The 21,600-nt window shown below is 43.3% G+C and overlaps 4 protein-coding genes across 8 annotated transcripts; 1 reads left to right on the top strand and 3 right to left on the bottom strand.

The window, feature by feature from the left end:
• Positions 1-1,245: 1,245 nt before the first annotated feature.
• Positions 1,246-6,706, top strand: LOC135631113 (protein REDUCED WALL ACETYLATION 4-like). The gene is made up of 16 exons (XM_065138541.1): positions 1,246-1,496; positions 1,726-1,817; positions 2,285-2,413; positions 2,498-2,554; positions 2,638-2,710; positions 3,503-3,661; positions 4,461-4,610; positions 4,702-4,957; positions 5,051-5,169; positions 5,375-5,461; positions 5,563-5,651; positions 5,740-5,802; positions 5,902-5,958; positions 6,034-6,130; positions 6,215-6,373; positions 6,477-6,706. The coding sequence occupies exons 1-16, from the start codon at positions 1,464-1,466 to the stop codon at positions 6,489-6,491; spliced, it is 1,635 nt and encodes a 544-aa protein (XP_064994613.1). The 5' UTR covers positions 1,246-1,463; the 3' UTR covers positions 6,492-6,706.
• A 64-nt stretch (positions 6,707-6,770) lies between these two features.
• On the bottom strand, positions 6,771-11,794 carry LOC103978927 (probable pre-mRNA-splicing factor ATP-dependent RNA helicase DEAH2). Of its 4 annotated transcripts, XM_065138532.1 has the most exons (8): positions 11,398-11,794; positions 10,649-10,836; positions 9,717-10,543; positions 9,456-9,635; positions 8,949-9,074; positions 8,627-8,868; positions 8,409-8,527; positions 7,442-7,720 (listed from the first exon to the last, which is right to left on the bottom strand). In XM_065138532.1, the coding sequence occupies exons 1-8, from the start codon at positions 11,734-11,736 to the stop codon at positions 7,687-7,689; spliced, it is 2,055 nt and encodes a 684-aa protein (XP_064994604.1). In that variant the 5' UTR covers positions 11,737-11,794; the 3' UTR covers positions 7,442-7,686. The 4 variants fall into 4 exon arrangements, 3 of the variants coding, with proteins under 3 accessions (XP_009393167.3, XP_064994604.1, XP_009393166.3); XM_009394892.3 differs by lacking the exon at positions 7,442-7,720 and adding an exon at positions 6,771-7,395 and having other exon boundaries at positions 9,456-10,543; XM_009394891.3 differs by having other exon boundaries at positions 9,456-10,543; positions 11,398-11,793.
• Positions 11,795-12,206: 412 nt separating this feature from the next.
• On the bottom strand, positions 12,207-14,316 carry LOC135631129 (uncharacterized). 2 transcript variants are annotated; one of them, XM_065138563.1, is made up of 3 exons: positions 14,007-14,316; positions 13,489-13,931; positions 12,207-12,726 (listed from the first exon to the last, which is right to left on the bottom strand). In XM_065138563.1, the coding sequence occupies exons 2-3, from the start codon at positions 13,912-13,914 to the stop codon at positions 12,466-12,468; spliced, it is 687 nt and encodes a 228-aa protein (XP_064994635.1). In that variant the 5' UTR covers positions 13,915-13,931; positions 14,007-14,316; the 3' UTR covers positions 12,207-12,465. The 2 variants fall into 2 exon arrangements, with proteins under 2 accessions (XP_064994635.1, XP_064994641.1); XM_065138569.1 differs by having other exon boundaries at positions 14,059-14,316.
• Positions 14,317-14,841: 525 nt separating this feature from the next.
• Positions 14,842-16,926, bottom strand: LOC135631121 (probable glycerol-3-phosphate acyltransferase 3). The gene is made up of 2 exons (XM_065138550.1): positions 16,068-16,926; positions 14,842-15,821 (listed from the first exon to the last, which is right to left on the bottom strand). Exons 1-2 carry the CDS (start codon positions 16,737-16,739, stop codon positions 14,931-14,933), a joined length of 1,563 nt encoding a protein of 520 aa, XP_064994622.1. The 5' UTR covers positions 16,740-16,926; the 3' UTR covers positions 14,842-14,930.
• Between the last annotated feature and the right edge of the window lie 4,674 nt (positions 16,927-21,600).

The raw sequence follows: 21,600 nt of genomic DNA, 5'->3' as shown, positions 1-21,600 counted from the left end.
CGGAATCCCGTGCGTCCTCGACCTTCCCTGTAGCTCCAGGGAATGGCGAGCGATCCATGCAGCCAGCTTCCCTTCACTGCAAGTTTACTTGCGCCCGCCAGTGGAACCCTCGAAGTCCTGTTTCCCTTAAAAGACACCCCCCCCCTAATAGGGAGCTGAATGCACTCGCATGACAGGACGATCTCTACTTGCTTGCACAAGACGATATCGGGCACGGTGCATCGTCTGCCAGACGCAAGAGAGCTGGCCTTTCAAGTTCCAGTATCGCAAACAAAGGCTGGCCACGAGGCAGACAGAAGTCCTGTGACTCTGTGTGGTCTCTCGGATACACCAACGCGTCCCCCACCTTATCGTAAATGGCAGCGTCGTTGCATGGTGCACATGAGAATATAGAAAGGGTCGAGAGATATATGCTACAGTTGTCAGGTCAAGATATTATATACACACACGCGGAACTTGCAGCTTCTACATGGCTTATCACCACACGTACATACGTGGAGTCGAAGCTAGTAGCCTCACTCTCTTACACTCGTAGATGGAATGGCAGTGAACACGCAAGAACTATGCCATGGAAATCAATGGCACATAAAGCTCGGGGAACCGACGAGAGAGTCCAGTCCACGAAAGCATTGCTTCTCATGCACCTCGTGGATTGGATCCTCTCTCGCTCTCCTCGACTGCGACACCTTTCAACTGCTACACCTTCAAATAATGAACACAAAAAGGTTGCACGAGAAAAAGGAAGCCTGTCACTTCCAAGCATCCCAGGAGCTGGTAGAAGACCTCAGGGAAGCATCCAACGCTATGGAGAGTTCTTGTGCATGAAAGAAACTGTCATGACGACGCATCGGGCACTGCTCGGTTCGTCGAGATCAACCGCACCGATCAGTTTCATGGTTTCATCATTGGTGAAACGTGATGAGACCTCTGGTCAAGTCCATCGATGCCGGGACCGACAATAATACAACACCATAAGTGCGATGACGATCGGCTCTCCAGAGGAGAGAGAGAGTGATGTGTTGCTGCAGCGACCCAAGCGGTCATAATGGACGGCAAATAATTCGACGGCACAGCTGACAAAGATCACAACCGTGTTGTGTGGCTACTAGCCGATCTCCACGTCAGGTGAGATGACCGACCTTGGCCGCTTGTCTTATGCGTCGGTTCCGGATAACGTAAGTTGTTCTCTCGTCATTCCCGCCGTGCTATTACGGAGCTGCCCCCCTTCTGCTCGACTTCAAAGAGGGCAACGGAGTTCCGATGAAAGTTTACTGAGTTTTCTTGTGACGTCGGGTTGGTAGGGTTCTTGCTATAAATAGTCGCGGGATTGGAGTTCGATCTCGGGGCAGCGAGGCGATATTTTTCTGGGGTTGGGTTTGGTGGATCGTGGACCTCGAAATGGCGCGCCTTTGAACCCCTTCGATTCGTGGGATTTCTGATTCTGGACTTCCGGAGGATCTTGAATGGAGATCGTAGGTCCCGTTACGCCCGGCCAGGTGCGTGGAATCGTACCAATTTCGGGAGTTCTCGAAGAAATTTGCAAATTTTGTGTTGCCTCTTTAGCGTAGTCGAGGCAAAAGTTCTGTCTTTTGTGGATGCTTTTGCTTCCTTCTCTGTTCTGTGAAGTTCTGATTTAGTCTGCGACAGTGAGAGATCAGCGGGGATGGGTTGGATTTTGCCTGCTTTAGCCATCGATTCATGCGAATTGGCATGCCCTTGTTGCAGGTGGCGGTACTTCTTGGGTTCGTCCCGATTCTTTTGTGGTGGCTGTATGCTGAGCTGCTAGAGATATGGAAGAACTCTCGGTTTTTCGGGATGTAAGTTTGATAAACTTTAGATCATCATTACTGTTACTATTTTTTTTTTTCCTTTTTTGGATTTTCCTGCTTTCTTTCTGCTAGCCATTGCACTGTGAGTTGTTTTTGCTTCTTATCGTTTATACTGCTGGGAGAACTTCATTGTTCGAATTTGACTGAAATGTCATACTTTTTGCAAAGAGAAGCATCTTCACGGTCAGATAAACAAAGCACAATTCTACCTTTACTTGCAGGAATACTTGGTCCAAAAATAAGCATGATCCTAAACAACACTTATCAAGTGTTGAACATCTGAATCAGAACTTTGAATGCATCATGTTATGCATGATGGTTAGGAGTTATGCTAACTTGTTCTAGGGTTATCACTTGCAATAAACAGAGAATTCTGATGATGTCCATGTTTGATATTTCAACTCGTTCTAGTCTGATTTCCTTCAAATATTGAGAGTTTGCTTTCTTTGTGGTAGGCATTCTGATGACGATTCTATTGCTTTGGACATCGGATCACTTGGGGAAGAAGCTAAAACTCAATTACTAGCTGGAGGTTTTTCGGTAGGATCTTCAGTAGCTCACAAGCAAAGACCAGGGCTTGTCAGGTTATTTGTGCACGGTGTAGCTGTATACTCAATGTTCTGTCACTGTAATTCCTAAGTGCCATTTTCTTTTTTGTCACTGCTCAGGTTTTTCATGATGGACAAGGATTTTCTATTAGAGAACCGCTTGACTTTAAGAGCCATGTAAGTGAAGGCGCTATTTGCTTTTATTTTGTAATAGTTTCTTAGTGGCAAGATTATTGAAAAGTTGGGCTGATGTTCTTCAGATCAGAATTTGGAGTCGTGTTGGCCTATTTCTACACATGTGACAGAACAGATCTTTTTGGAGAGTCATCAAAGGTGCTATTTCTTCCCTATTTACAAGAGGCTGCATGCTGCAACCAATAAAATTTAGGATTGCTAACTTGCAAGATTCAAGAATCATGATTCGCTAATCAGATCTCATAGATGTGCAAAGGGATATACTCATTAATATGTAAATCATAAATTTCTCTAATCCGACAAAGGTATCTAAACCACTACTGTCAGTAATTACTTTAATCAAATTTCTTGCTTCAAATTACTGATATACTGAGACTTCTAATCGAGTCCTAGTCCACCCTTAGGTCATCAGTACTCGGTTTTACTTAGAGCTCTCTCTGAAGAAGCAATAAGAAGGCTGACAACACTAATCGCGAAGGCTTCTAAACCTGATTTATAATGCATCACATATTGTTCTTCAGAGGAAATCGTACCATGGAAGACTGTTACAATAAATGGCATAAGCCTCAATGTCTACCTTCATAGTTTCAAGAAGAAGGCTAAACTTTTGCAGGGTGAAGTTATCATTAAATGAATATTCTGAGATTGATTTTCCATGGTAATATCTAACTTTCGATCCTCCTTAAGAGCTATAACCCCTATTAAATGTATGTATTCTTCACTGTTTCCAATGAAAAGCATGGATGACAAACATTTAATACAATTAAGGAAGTCACCCCTCTTATTCCGATACAGATGTGTGGCATCCTGGAGTAGCAGTGTTACATAATCTTTGTAATGTCCGTCAGCTCATCGCTTCAAGCTGCATCTTCTGAATTGTAACCTTTCCATGGCTGCACAGTGTATAAACTGTCTTTTGTCATTTTGCAGAGCTACAACAGGGATATTTTCTTTTTTCTGTATTTTCTTCTCATCATTGTCGCAGCGATGACATCATTCAAAATCCACCATGATACCTCACCATCGTCATCCAAGTCAGTACTATACCTGAATAGGCACCAGACCGAGGAATGGAAGGGGTGGATGCAGGTAAGAGAACCAGAACAGTGAAGTGCTTCTTTGTGGCAAATTTTATGTTTATTTTGCTTTCGTACCCATATGGTTTGTCAACACTATGTTGCTCTTTTATTCTGAGCAAAATTTGAACATTATGATTCTCTGAATTTTATTCTTTTCTATTTGCTGTACCAAACATGTGTTTAGTTGTCCAAACCAGATCCAAATTACACATGCTGATAATATTCTTTCTTGCTTTTCCTTTTTACACTTGTTTGATCTTCAAATGGATAAATGTTTGTGTGAAATACAAAAACAACTTTATGCATTTTGAACATGGATGTTCTAAAGGACACAGGAAACAATGATTAGGCTAGCACCTGATCTTTTTCTTGTTCGAACTAATTTCATCTGTCCCAGAATTAATCACATGTGATACACCTGGATGTTATGATATCCAGTAATCTTCTCAGATGCTGGCAAATAAGCACTTCCAAAAGACTGAAAAATCCATTTCCATATATGAGAATGTTCGTTCCTTAAATGGTTTTTGAGATTTCTGAAGTCTCAAACATTATTTCTGTTATTAAGATGACACTTTGTTTACCATATAGTCCTCAAAACTTTATGTTCTACAATGATATACTGTTTTAGAAACCTCTGTTTTCTATTAGGGCTTATGTTTTTTTTTTGTTGTTTTCTCTTGGGGCCATGGTTTCTAATTCAGCTCTTTACTCATATATGACACTGGAGAACTTCTGCTCTGTACCACAGTTTTTAAAAACTCCAAGTATCAATTGTTTCATAACTTGATGCTCTCTTTTCTATTCAGGTGCTCTTTGTGATGTATCATTACTTTGCGGCCAAAGAAATTTATAATGCAATTCGTATCTTCATTGCTGGTTATGTGTGGATGACTGGATTTGGTAACTTCTCTTATTACTATGTCCGTAAAGATTTCAGCTTCTCACGGTTTTGTCAGGTGATGATCACACACAAGTCATTCTTCTTTTCTTGGCAACTTTACTAGCAATTCTGAAATGGAAGCTGATAACTTCTGTCATGTTGAACAGATGATGTGGCGGCTGAATTTTTTTGTGGCATTTTGTTGTATTCTCCTCAATAACCATTATATGCTGTATTACATCTGCCCGATGCACACATTTTTCACCCTGATGGTCTACTGTTCGCTTGGAATTTTTAACAAACACAACAATAAGGGATCAGTTATTGCTGTCAAAATTGCTGCCTGTTTTGTGGTGATTGCTGTGATATGGGAGGTACCACATGTCTATGATATTGTTTGGAGCCCTTTTGCTTTCCTCTTAGGTGGGTGTCCATGAAACTGCCCTTTATTTTCTTAGCCTACTTGCACTCGCTTCCGAGCTGAGATGAATATGTAACTGAACCCTTCAAATGCAGCTTACAATGATCCAGATGCGACAAAGAAGTTCCGACCTATGCACGAATGGCATTTCCGTGCTGGTCTTGATCGCTATATATGGATATTAGGAATGATATATGCCTACTATCATCCAACAGTAAGATCTTTACTAATGTGTCAGTGCATATGCACTGCTGGTCTTTATTTTTACCTCTCATCCTTAATAGTGTTTGCCATCTCCTTTGTGTCATCTTTTAGGTCTCCACATGACAAATTAATTATTTTGAAGCTTGGGTTGTATTAGCACGCTGCTTCATATAGGCGTGACAAGGTTGTGACAGTGTCTTGGTCTTTTGATACAGGTTGAGAGATGGATGGAAAAACTAGAAGCAACTGAAGCAAAGTTGAGAATATTTATCAAAACTTCCATTACCGCAATCTGCCTACTGGTACTTATAAATCCAGCACTCATTTCTTTTCCAACTTCGTTTGGTATCTGTTCATAGAGAAACTTCTTTTTCGCATTTAATTTATGTGCTGCTAATTGCAGGCTGGCTATATGTGGTATGAATACATATACAAGCTTGAAAAGTACACTTACAACAGATACCATCCCTATACATCATGGATACCAATAACGTATGCCTTTTCCGTATCCCATTTTGATTTCTCCCATTGAACGAATGTTGATTGATACATCTTGTTTTATTTGGTCATCATAAATCAGTGTGTATATCTGCTTGAGGAACATCACTCAGGAATTTCGAAGCTATACTCTCACCCTATTTGGGTAAGCAGTTTTTGATCACTGCAAATGAAGCTTCTTTGCCAACATTGCAGTTCTTAGATTTAACATGCTCGGTAAACCAAATGTTTTGTGACAAATCAGGTGGCTCGGGAAGATAACACTGGAGACCTACATATCTCAGTTTCATATATGGCTAAGGTATGGTCTGCACACCGAGCGTTTTTTTAGTTAGAAAAGGTTGCCTAATGTTCTTTGTGCATGTGACACAAGCAGATCAGGGAAGCCTGATGCACAGCCTCGACGACTACTGTCTCTTGTACCCGACTACCCTATGCTGAATTTTATGCTCAACACCATCATATATGTCGCTGTACGTAACGTCGATGATCATCGAATAAGAGATTGCCACATGGCATGAAATCAAAATGAAGTATCTGCTTCTCTTGAGCTGCAGGTTGCACATCGAGTGTTCAATCTGACGAACCAACTGAAGGTGGTGTTCATACCGACCAGGGATAACAAGCGACTGCTGTATAATGTGATTACAGGAGCCATCATCTCGATCACCCTCTACGCTTTGTCGCTGGTGTTGCTCAGTCTCACGAAGAAGCTGGTATGCATGCTCTAAATGCTCATGTTGCAAGTAGACTGCAACTCAACAACTCAACTGTATCTCAAGATCTTACAATGTATTTTATCTCCTTTGTCTCTTACAGCACACTGAGGCATGAGAAGTCCGATCAACAAACAAACATGCCATATTTGTATGTGATGCTCATTGGTGTCTACTAGTAGGCATAAGTTTGACCACAGATTTGAGGCGTCTGAGGCTAATTTTGACCTTGATGCCTCAAAGGTCAGCAAGTCTTCATTCTTGAGTTGTTTGCTGTGCAATAAGTTGATGTAAATATGCAATTTATGTGAACTCTGTTGTTTCCTTTGCCAATAGCATAGCATCAGAAATTGAGCAAGTTAAGAAACAATCTTATGCTGCTGCATCAGAACAATCATTTTAGCTGTTCAAATGAACATTCATGGAAGACACGTTGCAATTACAAGCATTCATTACATTCCAAGAACACAGAATCCCTCACTATGCACAATAGTAGGATAACTCCGATATCATTACATTACAAGCATCCGCCGCCTGTCCTCCTCCCTGTTCACTTATTGAGTCAAAACCATTAGCCCGAGATGCTTAAATCCAAATTGAGACATATAGATCGGTGAAATCAAAGTCAGCGTGCAAGACAGCAGTCAAGGAAGAAAAGATTGCTGCGATAACTGGCTCTGTCTGCAACATAAGCTCTCTCTAACCAAATGATACTTCTAGGTTCACAAGTGAGTCATCCATGGTTGCCAACCACAACAGAGAACAAAGCCCTCACACACTCAATCCCGTATAAAGGGCACTCCAATCATACCTAAATACCACATACTTGATTCAGCTGAAACATGTTCCGAGGGCAATCGGAAAACAAAGCCCTGTAAACTTCCAATCTCATAGACTTCTCTTAGCTGCATTAAATTGTAATGATGAACAACTGGGAGGCATATGGATCAATAACTCTGGGAAGGAAGGCGGTTGCATCGGATGGTAGTTAAGCTGCAGCAAAAGGAGCAATTTCGACCAACCTAAAATAGCATTGCAATGCCATTAACAGATGGCTTGAGCAAATGGTAACCAGAACACATAGATCATCAAGCAATTTAAACTTTTAGCTGTGTTACAAACCAAAATGCTGGCTTTCGACAAAATCAGTTGTATGCAGTCACAAAAGAAATGAAAATTCACCAAGCCAGCAATTCAGACACTATCATTTTCCATTTCAGTCACATATCTTAAGTACAAAAATTGTAACGATGAACAACTGGGAGGCACAGGGATCAATAACTGGGAAGGAAGGCGGTAGCATCGGATGGTAGTTAAGCTGCAGCAAAAGGAGCAATTTCGACCAACCTAAAATAGCATTGCAATGCCATTAACAGATGGCTTGAGCAAATGGTAACCAGAACACAGATCATCAAGCAATTTAAACTTTTAGCTGTGTTACAAACCAAAATGCTGGCTTTCGACAAAATCAGTTGTATGCAGTCACAAAAGAAATGAAAATTCACCAAGCCAGCAATTCAGACACTATCATTTTCCATTTCAGTCACATATCTTAAGTACAATGAATAGCATCATATGATAACCTGAGCGAAATAAAATTCATGGAATAGCATGTGGATTAAGCTAATTAAGTAGTAGGTAGTTAAATTCTGGAGTCAAGTGTCATGCATTTAAAGGTAAGTGAGAATGAAGGATTTGAGTACAATGGCGATGCATCTTTAGATGAAGGGAGATTTAGAAACCTGAGCATTTAGTCCGGGAGAATTTTTCTTAGAGAAGCTGAAAGCAGGTCATAGCAATTTTTTTTTCTTTTGTTAGTGTTTCATGTAAATTTTTTGACTAACAGGTATGTGCTATAACCTACCTCACAAAAGTGAGGGATACGAGAATCAAGATGTTTATTTTCCTAAAAATATTAGGATCATAAAACATCATCCAATGATGAAGTAGGAAATAATTAACATTTTGATGGAAGTATGCAAATTCCTTATCAAACTTTACTAAAAGGTAACTGCTTTTGGTAAGAATATCTCACCAATCCAGAGGCACATCCGTGAGAATGCGAATGAAATTTCTGCTAGCCAAGACAAAGTCATTATAAATAACAAGTGCTGGTCTTGATGCCAGACTACTTGAAGGATGGACGTCAACTACCTGTACAACAAATAAAATGAAAACTCCAGCCATATTTGATATAAACAGTGATGCATAGGACAGAAAAGCCAAGTCAAATGATGAACATAAGAATCATACATGGTGACCTTTTGCTGTCGAGTAGTTGCCTGAATGGTCAAGATGTGCAACCTGCATAAAATATCCTGCCAGCAGGCCCTTCCTAACATTGTCGTAGTCATCGGAGCTGCTAGAATCAGTGGAGCACAGAGTAAGATCAAGCTTATGCATGATCGAGACAAGATGTCCCCTAACATTGTCAGCAGATCTGAGCACAGTCTGATTTATAAAGTTCCTTTTGCACCACCAAGTCGAATCTCCATCTGTAACATTATGCTCTATAGGTTACTAGAGGTGAACATTGTGATCTACGTGTAAATAGAGATGAAAAGTTATAACTTACTGCTTAGCTTGTATGCATGGTAAACATTCAGAAGACTAAGGTGATCACCATGGATGTGGTTGAAAGTGGCCTTAGCTTCATCAGCAGCTTCCAGGTTTTCCATAGGCCGTAAGAAACAATTTGGTACTGTTAAAGAACATTCTGAATCAGAGAAATTTACAGGCAACTTGATGCATGGAACTGAAAACAGTAAGGTGTTGAGAAGTTCCAAAGTATGGTATTGAGTCAACTTCAACTTGAAAGTTTCCAATTATGTTTGCTCTCCTAGGTTTAACCACTTGGTGTGGTGGCCCTTCTTCCCGCCATTATTCTCCCACCATAACAAAATCAGCAAGAATTCGATCACAGTTGAAGGCATCATAAATAACAAAGGAAAACTCTGAAATGGAAGTTAAGAGTGTCTAAAATCTGAGGAAAAAGAAATATGTTTGGTTTATATATAGGCAATCAAAAGGCAAAAAACTGAGGAATGCAAGTGAGAAAGCTTGCATGCGTAGTTTTATGCACCTGACAACATAGCAGCAATTGAAAGGATCTCATTCGAGCAGCAAAATTTCGGGCTATCAACTATGGCCTTCGACATCTGAGGATCCAGAGGAAACTCGCTCATGACCTCTCCCAAATGGGTCAGACTCCCCTCATCATCCAAAGCACCTAAGCATTTCAAGGTCTCAACAGCCTGCATGACTGTTTCGACAGGAGGAGGATCCATCAAATCAAGATGAAGCAAATTATCGAACCCAAGTTTTCTAAACTGAAGAACAGTGCCTGCAAGGTTTGCTCGGAGAATCTCAGGGGAATCTTGTGGCTGAACTCTGTTAAAGAAATCTTGGGAATAAAGTCTAAAGCATTTTCCCGGGGCTGACCTTCTTGCACATCCTGACCTCCGTTGTGCACTCGCTCTTGATATCGGCAAAACCAGCAATGACTCAACTTGGAGATCTGCATTGTAAACCTTTTGTTTGGTGTACCCACAATCAATAGTGTAAACAATGCCATCAATTGATAATGATGATTCCGTGATTTCAGTTGATACAATAACTCTCCGTCCAAGAGGGCCACCCTTTCTTGTTGGAGGTGGAGCGGCCTTGAAGACCTTATTCTGCATATCTACTGGCATTACGGAGTGGAAAGGAACAACTTTGACAGGTCCAATTTTATCTCCCAAGTCCAAAATCAGTTTTCCAAGTCTCCAACAGCATCTCTCTATCTCCTCCAACCCAGTAAGAAACACAATTATGTCACCAGCTGATTCAGATACAAGTATATGGATAACCTTCTCTACTGCTGCCTCCACGAGGTCCCTCACCGGTTCCTTTACATAAGCGATTTGTACAGGATGAAGTGCGGGCAGTGGTTGCACAATCTGTGCATCCTTGAAATAATCTCGAAACTTCTTCGCCTCAAATTGAGTACTCATGACTACAAGTTTAAGGTCACAACGAGCTTTCGTTTTGAACATGTTTTTGAAGTAAGCAAGAAGAATATCAGTTGCTAGAGTCCTCAAGTGAACCTCATCAAGAATTATCACCGTGTACCTTTCTAGGAACTGATCAGACATTGCCTCCCTTAGAAGCAGACCATCTGTCAAGTACCTATATTACATCTTGAAACATAAAGAAGGAACCATGTAGCATGAACAGAGAAAAAAACAGCTATGAACCGATGCATGGCTTGTGTTGCCACTAACAAGGACTTACTTCAAAATGGTCTTCGGGCCAGTGCAGTCTTCAAAAAGCACAGAGTAACCCACTTCCTCCCCCAACTTCACATCCATCTCTTGAGCAACTCTGCGGGACAGTGCCGTCGCTACCAAACAACGAGGTTGCGTGCAAGCAATCTGCTTCCCTTCACTTGCGTAACCTGCCTCAATGACGAATTGAGGAATCTGTCCTAGCAACAAGAAAGAGTAGATATCACAAAAAACAAAATTAGCAATAGTTTCATAAATCTCTACCGTGATCATATCACTTATCCAAGCTAACGATACGAAACCATCAACCCAAGTTCCAGACTACAATTTCCTTCTTCCTAATCTTATATCAAATCATGAGCTTGACGACATGGGTCAGTGCCAAAGATAACGAATTTCAATTCCAGGTTCAAATCAACTTCACATCAAGTCGGTGTTCCACCGAAAGTTATAATGGATCCAAACTTTTTGGACGCTGGATAAACGCAAGATGATATTTTTTATTGCTAATTCATACTCAAATCACCTTCCTTCCACGCTTGGGTGGGTTGGTCTCATCAAATTCAATATTTTCCACATTCCTTTACCAATTGTTTCAACTCATATCACATAATTCGCAGACAAATGGATACTAGAACAGCCAGAATCCAATATATAGTAATCAAACACTGGTAAGAGCCCGAAAACGTAACCAAAATGTAACGATGATAGACGATGGAAACAGAAAGAGAGCGGTGGTGGTCAGCGGGGAATGACCTGGGTGGACTTGCCGGACCCGGGTGGCGCCGCGACGACGACGACCCGACGCTTCGCGAGGGCGTCGAGGAACTTACTCCGCTGACCCCACACGGGAAGCTTCTTCCGCCGCTCGAGCAGCTTGTGGTACCGCCGCGAGAACGGCGATCCCGTCACGGGATTCGCCGCGACCGCTTCCCCCTTCTCCTTCTCCTCCATCGCCACCTCCACGATCCAGAACTCCGACGGTCGATCGCGTGCGAGGAGGACGATGCGAAGCCAGAGGCAGAAGCAATACGAGAATACCCCGACGGGTCCCAAAAGGACCTCGACGGAGTGCCGACGAAGGAACGGCTCCATCAATTATTTCCCACTTGATTGGGTCACCGAATACTTTGAGTTTCGAACCAGCCTGACGTGCGCTCACCTAAGCCGTCCGATGACAAATAAAGCAGAGGGGACCTTATTTGTCCTTTCCCCATTGTCAAGGCGGCCCGTGCTTTACGATCCGCGCGAGGCTGATGTGTGTTGCAGATCGTGTGACGATCGGAGCGCCTCCCTCCATTATTTCCTCCGTGATCGAATGTGCCACACGCTATGACATCCGAGCAATGTAGACCGTCCGATGATGGCCACGCTTTATTCCTTTTGCTTAGGAAAAGGGTGCCCGATGATTGCGGCAGCGCGGCGCTTTGCGATTCGTGCGAGGCTGATGCGCGCTGCAGACCGTCTGATGATGGGCATTCTTTGGGTACCATCGCAGGTGTAATATACTTCGCCAGCAAGGAATGTAATGGCATGAATAATATTAAACACCTTACACTTCATAGTGATGTATCAAACCAAATTGCAAGAAACCATCTGATTACACTACAGATCCAAAGAAACCATGCATGGGAGATGTGGTTTTTGTGGAGGAACAGTCACCCATTACCTTCACATTAAAGTTCCTTACAAGTCCTAATGCAATTTTCAAACACAGCAACCGGATTCATCGTGGCTTAGATCTTATCCCCAACCTGGCCATCTCAGTCTCCGGTCCATTAACAAGCAACAGTCGAACTGGGGAGGCAAGATGATCACCAGGCACTATCGCTTAGGTGGCCTCTCATCATCGTCATCGCCGTCGTCGTCGTCGTCGTCGTCGTCGTCATCCGAATCATCTTTAGCTGTTCTCTTCCGCTTCGACGACATCTCGTCCCTCGTCGAATGGCCCCCGCCATTACCCCGAGTGCCATCTGCGTCTCCGATGTCGTCGTCGGTTTCTTCGCCAGCCTCGAAGTCGCTTGCATCTTCTTGGCCCTCTGCACGAACTACTGGTTGTGCAAGGTATTCGGTTCCTAGTTCTTCCTGCGGACCAAAACAGACGTACCAAAGAACCAAGGCAAGAAAGTTAGATATAATTCACATATTTCTCTTGGAGCTCTTATTTACTGGAAACAAATAGTAATTCTCAATGCAAACAAGAACATCAAAGTCCCAAACTTTGATGGAAGATGAATGCTACGACCAACCAGTTCATGTCTAGTTTGCATATATCAGAACTGGATGAAAGATTAAGAACATACATCAAATTTGACTTGCAACGATTACACCAAGAAAGGAAACAAATTTGAGTTGCTTCAAGCAGCAGAAAAAATGGAAAGGTGAAGAGATAGATAAAGACAGAGAAACTCCAGATTTCATTGTGCTACTAATTAACATGACAATATTACTGCTGTTCGAGATCAACTGCAAAAAGAAGAAAAAAGGAATCAAACATGTTATGAAACAGTGTTGTTCCCTTCCACAGAGCAGACCATTTCAACTACTAACCTGAAGACCAAATCAAACACCGACTTTGAGCAAGAAGAGGCATCGATATGTAGGGAAATAGATCGACAATATGAATATGATCGATTGAAGAAATTGAGAGCAGTTTCAACTTGCAGTATTCCAGATTCAAAATTAAGATTTGAGGAGAACAAAATCCAGATCTACAAGAATTGAAGAAACAATTGCAGAAAAATAAAGAGTAATTACCGATCACAGTAACCAGATGATCAGATCTACGAGGTTGGTTAATCAAGCAGACGAAGTTTAGCCAGAAAGAGGATTACGGATGAGATGTACCTCTTCTTCCTCCGCATCTTCGTCGTCGTCGTCGTCATCGTCGTCGTCGTCGTCGTCGTCTCCATCACCGCCGTCCCCGCCTTCTTCTTCCTCTTCCTCATCGTCATCGTCCGCTGCCGCCTGCACTTGGCGGTGATACTCCTGCGGAGTGACCTCCTCCACGTCGTCGTCGTCGTCGTCGTTGTCTCCCTCATCATCGTCACCACCATCTTCCTCATCATCGTCATCGCCGCCATCTTCGTCGTCATCCTTCAGCTCCACGATCTCATCCGAATCCTCGTTCTCCTCCTCTTCGTCATCGTCGTCGTCGACTTCATACACCTCGGCCTTGCCGTTGACTGCTTTGATCTCCTCCTCCTTCCTCTTCTTCCCCACCTCCATCTCCCTCTTCTCCTCCTCCGCCGCCGCCGCCGCAGCTCCCTTCATGTCTCCTCCTTCCTACTCTGTTACAGAACAAAATTAATCAAAATATCGAGGAAACATACAAATCGAAATCGAAATTAGGGGAAGAAGAAAACCGTGGGACGAAGACGGAGAGAGAGAGAGAGAGAGAGGGGTTCCGGAGACAACCAGCTCCGACTCCAGCGACGATCTCGACCGTCCGAAGGACGAACTCGTCACGGATCGATGACGTGGACGCCGATCAGACCGCTGGAGCTCACGAGCTTGCGAGTTGTGCTTTCGCGTTGATGGTCACCTCCCGACCTCCCCCGCTCGTGCCGCGGCTCCTCTCCCAGGGCTGACGTCACCATCCCGAACCGCTCATTAAACCTGCAGATATTATAACATGATTTGGCGATTGCGCGAAGTACGGCGGCGGCCGCCAAGCGGAGAAGATTCCATCCGCGGCAGAGAAGATGCCGGAGAACGCCGTGTCGGGACCGGTACGCTCGCTCGCGGAGAAATCGTGTTCCACTTGGGCTGGGCTCGTGCCATCGATTGTTCGTGGGCCAAAGAGCCTAAGTGGGCGACTTTGAGATTCGCGCAACATCCGCGCCACGTTAAGATGTGCGGCTTAGAAAGCCTGTCGCCGTCGTTTATATTACAGTCCAAATTCCATGCAGAATAAGCACAAACATGTTGAGTGCAAAGATTCGCCCCGAACTTACCGTCGTAATCTATAAGCCTGTCGTGTCGGGAGCAGTACGCTTCGCTCGCGGAGAAATCGTGTTCCACTTGGGCTGGGCTCGTGCCATCGATCGTTCGTGGGCCAAAGTAGGCCTAAGTGGGCGCGCGCACGATCTGATTGCATGCAGAATAAGCACAAACACGTTGCGTGCAAAGATTCGCCCGAACTTAACGTCGTAATCTATAAACCCCCCAAAATACACCGCAACGATCCGAGAGAGAACGTAACCATAACAACCTTGTTTGTGTTGTATTGTTTGTTCTTTTCTTTTACACGAAAGAATAATCATACGACTTAAACGACTGGACACACATCACCTCCTATTGATGTCTCGCTCGACGAACCCTTCGTTGCCTGCGAGCATCAAGTACTTGTCTTTCCTGGTCAGATTGGTGCACTCAAACCCCAGAAGCCTTCCGATCTGCCCTTGCAGATGGTTGGCGATCTCGTAGCTGCTGCACTCCTTCCCACCGATGGAGCCGGTGGCCACCTTGCCCATGAACTCCACCTCGTAGCGTGGGGAGGGGTTCATGAGGAAGTACAAGGGGTCGAGGTACTTGAACTTGCTGGTGCTCGTGCCGTAGAACATGGTGACCGACGCCTCCAGCGCGACGGGGACTACCTCCTGGCTCACCTCCGCGAACAGCGGGCTGAAGCGGAGCAGATACGGCTCGCGGCACGTCGTCCCTTCGGGGCACACCACGAGGTCCCCCTCCTCCAGCAGCTTCTTCATCCGCCGCCTGTCCTCCTCCCTGTTCCTCGTCAGTCTGATGGTCCGGATGGGGGAGATCCACTCGTTGATGGGGCTGACGCTGTAGGTGGTGGCGGTGACGTTGCGGCGGAGGACCGCGGCGATGCAGAGGGGGTCAAGGAGGGTGCGGTGGTTGCTGATGTAGAGCTGCTTGCTGCCGTGGGAACCGCCGTCCGCCTTGGGGTGCGCCGTTGAGGAGGTGACGCACCGGTTGCGCATGCCCAGGGTGGCGAGCAGAGGGGTGGAGAGGGCGTAGGGGAGGCAGATGAAGACGAGGGCCCGGGCGACGGCGAGGGGTAAGCCGAGGGGAAGCCACAGGAACATGAAGAGGGTGGACATGGGGGTCGGCCTGAACGCTATTCTGCCGTCATGGAAGACCAGGGGCTTAGGATAGCTCGATCTCGGTAGCTGCTGCCACCTTCTCTTCTCAACCTCACTCACCAAGTAGACTTCCTGAAAGCAACAGAAGGGCGACCCAAATCAGCATGCACGTACGCATGGCTGGTTCTTACCATATACACAGACACAAGTATCTATCCAACATCATGGGCCGTTTGATGTCGATCGGACGTACCAGCCAAAGCACAAACGTTCGAATCCAGTGTGTGATGTTTCTTCAAATGAAACCAGACAAATAAAGGTCGAGGCGGTGAAAGCGCAGAATTTTTCATGGTTCTCATGGGTGGAGACATGACTGACCTTGCAGCAAGTAAAGAGCTGCTGGTGAAGAGAACTGGAGTAGCCTCCGAATCCGACGATTCCGTCTTCCGTCACCCTCCCACCCGCAAGCAACTCCTCCAAAGCCAAGCCAGCCTTCACCTCGGTCTCCTCCATCAAACCAGTGTAGTAGCCAGCAAACACCTTCAGCTCCCTCCCCAGCACCACCTCGACGTTCAAGTACTCCTTAAGGAAGCCTTCCACCATAGCGGTGGGCATGGAACTGACGCACACCCTCCTCCCTCCTCTCCTCAACACCTCGAAGCCTTCCAGCCCCACGTCTTCCAGGAAGAACTTGGGGAGCACGGCTCGCCCCATCCTGAAGCTCTCCTTCCTCACACCGAGGAAGCAAACGAAGACCATGAGCCGCAGGGCCAGTTCACGGCTCAGGCAAGAGATGAGGGGGTAGAGAGACAAGAGAAGTAGGCCTCTCAAGAACCCTCCCGCCTCCAGTGCCACCAGCATCAAGTATGGGAAGGTGGAGGAATTCCTGAGAAGCGCTCCCTCCATGTCACATACTATGGTCTGGGTGGAGAGCTTGTCCGGGGGAGGACACTTGTGTGTTCTTCCGTAGGTTGTATAAGAATTCCTCAGTCTCTTTAGCATGAACCTGTAGAACAGGTAAAGGGACTCGAGGAAAGCCTTCGAAATCATCCGCCCTCTCTCTCCTTCTCTCTCGCTCTGTCCTGAAAAGATATCTTTCAGTCTAGCTGACAAACACGAGAAGAAGTAAGGTTATATATAGAGAGGGATAAACAGAGATATAGAGAGAGAGAGAGACAGAGATTATAAATGGGAATTGAAGTCATGACAGGACATAAAAACTCCAGAGGCTATCTTCCCTAGGCCTTTTGGAAAGAATCTGATGCACTTACAGCATAAATACAAGTCGATCATTAGTGGGTGAAGCTGATGGCCCACCTTAACTCGAGAGTTACTTGCCATGGCCATCAGAGCTCGAGAGACAGCAAAATTGACCACCCGGTGGCACTACGTACACCATACATTTGGTAGATCAACCGATGGCGCTGCGAGCATTAACGCCCCCGGCAAGCTCATTCGTGGAGCAACGCCCCAAAACAAATCCAAAGCCCTTTCAAAAGCGTTCGCAGATTAATGACGAACGGGATTGCTGGCACCCACTACAATCCGAGTTCACACACCTTATCTCCCTTCGAATTCCGTGGGTGAGGGGGGAGGGCCGAGTACCTGAGGTGGGTGGTGGCACAGTTGCAGTGCATCAACTAGATGAGAGTGCAAACAAAGCATGCCAATTCTGTGGTCTCATAAGTTTTGAGTGAAATGGAAGGATGAGGCATGCGGCGTAGTTTCGTCTGAACTGTCCTCCTGCAAGACTAACAGATGCAAGTGATCTAAGAGATTGCAACACAGAATATTAGGTCCAAATATTTTCATGATGAACCACTGAGTTTGTATGTGACAAAGAAAGGTGAGACTTGGTCTTTTATGAATGTGACAAGGGATACCTCGTCGTTAATTCTTGATTCCGTTAGAATGCCATTGGCGGTCCTGCAAGACATGCTCAAGAAACGTAGTACTTACTCTTCTTAAGAAGAAAACTTCAATCACACGGCGTTTCTAATCAGAAAAATCTTCAAACAGTTGTTTTGATCTCTGGAAAAGCCTCGCTTTCCAAGAAGGTCTGCAACTTTTAAGGCTGGAGCTAATCTTTCTGTAGACCTGTAGACGAACAGAAGAAATAGATTTGGACTTGGCACCAAACATGTGATCTTCCTACTTCTTGCTTAATGTCGGGTTTCCTAGAATTTGTCCCTACAGTGTCAACTGCTAGTTATTATTGTTACAATTAACCCTTCTTTTGAGTAGATAATCATCACAATATCTTAAAACAGGCTACAACTCACGTACACAACTGTTTTGTCCTTTGTAATCTGCACACCTTATGTCTCCTCCTCGTGATCATAGCCTAGCCATTATAAACATGAAGAATTTAAATTTCTCATGCATATACCCATTCAGAATAGAAAAAACAGAATGCAGATGTATTCATGATTGATTGTAAAGAGCTATCTAAAGACATTAGCGAATTTAAAAGGACCACTGCCATTTACAAGTGTCTTGAAGGGCACCTATACAAGTTCATTCAACTTGTATACTACTAGCGGCAAGATGGAATACATAAGTCATTAACTCTCAAAACATTATTCTCTAAAAGAGGATTCAGAAGGATATATATATAAATATGTGTGTGTGTGTGTGTGTGCGCGCGCGCGTGCGTGCATGCGCGCACAAGAACCTAGGATCATTTATACCTGTTTCCTACTATATAACGTGTACAAAAAATGGGATAACAGGCTACTTTGCATACGAACTAGGCAATTAATGGTTGCTGTCTCTGTTTCTAGCAGTAGATCCACCTATGCAACTGAATCCATAAATTCTGAAGTTCTGCACTCGTTTTGAATGCCATTTCATCTTTTGATTGTAATGGTGCAGCTACTACACATGGTCTCAGAGCTGACTTCAGAAAACTACAAACATCTACCATCTTCAAATCCTTTCACGTCAATCTTTAGTTGCATATACAACACAAGGAAGAAGGTTGAAACCTTTTGCCTATTAATTAGCTGGAAAATGACACCGAAAGCGACAATATGAAGTACCTGGACACGTAGAAGTCATGAAAAATCGGTCACGCCTTTAGGGAAGTCATCCTGATCACTGTTCATCAGCAGGATTTTTAAACTTGCTACATGGCTGTCAAAATAAGATTAACAGATCTGCCTCAAGCTTTTATCCTGCAAAAGAAGTCGTTTTATTAGAACCTTTGTGAGAAGCTCATGGAAACAGGTGATCTAACATTGATGAGAACGAAGACAAGCAAAAATGATGCATAAATTAATCTGATACAGGCAGGATGTGAAAAATTCAGCTGTTGTAGAGATGACATAACCCACATAGGTGGGATACGAAAGGTTCTGGTACATGATGGCAACAATGGGATGTGCAACATACAAAAATCCTTTCCCAGCTTTGCAGGTCACCTGTGCTAACAGAGACAACAGCTTGATGAATAGGGATCATCCCCAACTACTGCATTAATGGTACCAGTGATGGTACCACTTCACAAATACATGATTGCGATAGGTTCCTCTCCATCAGAAATACATGGAATGCACTAAGAATAGTACAGTTAGTTGATGAGACTGCAGCAGGTTCTAAATGTGGTGCTCAAACTTGCAGGAAGACCGTCGGTGAATAAACATGAGGGTAGACATAATTTATGAAGCCAATAATGGATTTAGTTGGGTACATGCTGCTCCCACCTGCATCACAGCAGCAGTCCTCGTTACAGCAAGTCAAGGAAGCTTGACAGAGCTCATCAAAGGCTAGCTTCCGACCTGGGCAGAACACATAAAGCAACCTAGACATATAACTCGTTTTGCTGTGCTAGTATGATGTCCATATCATTAATCAATGTGGGATTTATGAGGGTACCAATCTAGAGTTTGTTGGTCAATACTGTGATTAGACTGCTGCAGCTGCCTCCTCATATCTGAAGCTTGTATGAAACAGGTGATTATATATGAAAAAAAAATCCCATTTTATTTGGAACCACTTGCTAATAAAATATATATCAACCCCAAAGCAAAAAGTTCCTTTACAGTGGATTTACATAAAGAAACCAAGCATTTATGCTAGCTTTGTTTCTCAAACCTTACATGAGATAAAAACTAGAAATAGAAAGAACTGTTCATAATTTTTGTATTAAGAATCATCCTATGCTAGAATGATTGGAGAGGACAAGTTTCTACCAGTTAAACATCTGCTACCAATGTGGATAAGGGATGATTGACATGCAGTGAGGTGAAGCCTGCTATTTCCTAACTGCTATCTTTCATGATTTAAATATATTGATTGGTACCTTAGTCGTGAATCGTTTTCCGACAACAATGGACAACTAACTGTATGCCTACGTATAATTGTGGATGTGTTTGACTAGTGGTTGACTGATGCAACAATTCTGCTGAGATCATAACTCAGCATAAATGTGTTTGATTGGATCGGTGGGTGCACAGTTTTCTTGGGTTTATCCATCACTGAGCTAATATTACAGAACCTATACATTATCGTAAACTCTATTTACAGTTCATGTGCTTGTACGTTTTATGATTATATTCTTATAATTTAGGAATGCTTGATTTATGTGTCTTGATTCCACCTATTTAGGTGCTATGCACAGGGGGAGTCTGGATCTTGCAACCCAAGTCTTCTCCACCAAATTAAACTGAGATCATCCATTTAAAAATCTTATATACCTAAAGATATAGGGAGATGCTATGACATAACTCTTGCTTTAAAGTGTTTTACCAAGAACTTAATTTCCAACACATCTTTGTTCTTCTTTCTTGGAAGTCCAAAGATATAGATGAATGGATTAGAAAGCTAGAGTGACATCAGGATTCAATCTACTCTAAAATCTTAAAGTACGAATAGTACCAAAAAATAATGAATAGCAGAATACTGTGAACAAAATTATCATAAATTTATATTTGCAAGGATATCAATAACATATATAGAGTTACACTTAGATTTGGTGAAAGACAATACATAAACTTGGTGAACAAGCAACAGTCAATCTTAAAATGTTGTGCTATCAAATATAAAATACTGCATAGAACAATAAATACTCCTACCCAACTATTAATATTTGATTGGGACCTCAACAGAAAATATGAAAAAAGAGACATCCATGTTGATATACAATTTATGAGTTATACATAGATAAAATGTGTTCAACCACATGCAGTGTGTTTTAGGAGCAGGCCACACCTAGTTTTTTTGCCTTTTTCCCCCAGTGAAGACAGAGACTTGAGAAGATCACAACTTTCATGAAAAACTAGAATTTAGTCAGTCATTAAGCAGGATGTTCAGTTAATTACGTTCAAGTAATTACTAAAAGAAAAAGGGAAAAATCATTTTCTAGCCTCTATCTTCCATGACTTAAACATCATAGCAGCTTGGATATGAATCGCTTTCTGATACTTATGAGCAATCTAATTTGGTAGCTGCATAGGATAGTCATTATGTTACCACTGGGTATAGTTTGGTGAGATGATCTGGCTCTAAATGCTCCGAAAGAAGCCTTCGAGCTTTAGCCAATGCACTGGTCCACTTCACTTCTCATGGTACCCCAAAAGTTACACACACGAGTCAACCATGATTATATAGCTTATGGAAGACTAATTAGGACACACATCATGCTTGCCTCATCATAATTTACATCTTGACACTGTTAAATCGTATTTATATTACATTTCAACCCTTTTTGTTTGTTTCCATTAGTAATCTTTTATACATTCTAGTCTAACCCACTATTTAACCTAGCAAGAAGTTTATGATAACATCACTAAGCCTCTGTTAAAAAAATGCATTTGTTCCATTCATTTTTTTTAAATTAAATTCCTTCATCCGCTCAATCTACCATTTTTAAAACTTCAGTGAAGATGAAAGAAAATTTCATCAACATATT

Source organism: Musa acuminata, chromosome BXJ1-3 (assembly GCF_036884655.1).
Source record: "Musa acuminata AAA Group cultivar baxijiao chromosome BXJ1-3, Cavendish_Baxijiao_AAA, whole genome shotgun sequence".
In the NCBI taxonomy this organism is placed as follows: Eukaryota; Viridiplantae; Streptophyta; class Magnoliopsida; order Zingiberales; family Musaceae; genus Musa; species Musa acuminata.
Note: the sequence above shows the minus strand (reverse complement) of the source record. Positions and strands in the feature narration are given on the sequence as shown.

What these genes read in the sequence shown, in the direction of transcription:
- LOC135631113 (XM_065138541.1), top strand. Translation starts at nt 1,464, where the DNA reads ATGGAGATCGTAGGTCCCGTTACGCCCGGCCAG. An exon ending in CCCTTTTGCTTTCCTCTTAG is followed by an intron (nt 4,958 to 5,050) that starts GTGGGTGTCCAT and finishes CTTCAAATGCAG; the next exon opens with CTTACAATGATCCAGATGCG. An exon ending in ACACCATCATATATGTCGCT is followed by an intron (nt 6,131 to 6,214) that starts GTACGTAACGTC and finishes CTTGAGCTGCAG; the next exon opens with GTTGCACATCGAGTGTTCAA.
- LOC135631129 (XM_065138563.1), bottom strand. Translation starts at nt 13,914, where the DNA reads ATGAAGGGAGCTGCGGCGGCGGCGGCGGAGGAGGAGAAGAGGGAGATG. An exon ending in AAGATGCGGAGGAAGAAGAG is followed by an intron (nt 12,727 to 13,488) that starts GTACATCTCATC and finishes TTTGGTCCGCAG; the next exon opens with GAAGAACTAGGAACCGAATA.
- LOC135631121 (XM_065138550.1), bottom strand. Translation starts at nt 16,739, where the DNA reads ATGATTTCGAAGGCTTTCCTCGAGTCCCTTTACCTGTTCTACAGGTTC. An exon ending in AGCTCTTTACTTGCTGCAAG is followed by an intron (nt 15,822 to 16,067) that starts GTCAGTCATGTC and finishes TGTTGCTTTCAG; the next exon opens with GAAGTCTACTTGGTGAGTGA.
- LOC103978927 (XM_009394892.3), bottom strand. Translation starts at nt 11,736, where the DNA reads ATGGAGCCGTTCCTTCGTCGGCACTCCGTCGAGGTCCTTTTGGGACCC. An exon ending in GGCCCGAAGACCATTTTGAA is followed by an intron (nt 10,544 to 10,648) that starts GTAAGTCCTTGT and finishes GATGTAATATAG; the next exon opens with GTACTTGACAGATGGTCTGC. An exon ending in AATTGCTGCTATGTTGTCAG is followed by an intron (nt 9,075 to 9,455) that starts GTGCATAAAACT and finishes GTTCTTTAACAG; the next exon opens with TACCAAATTGTTTCTTACGG.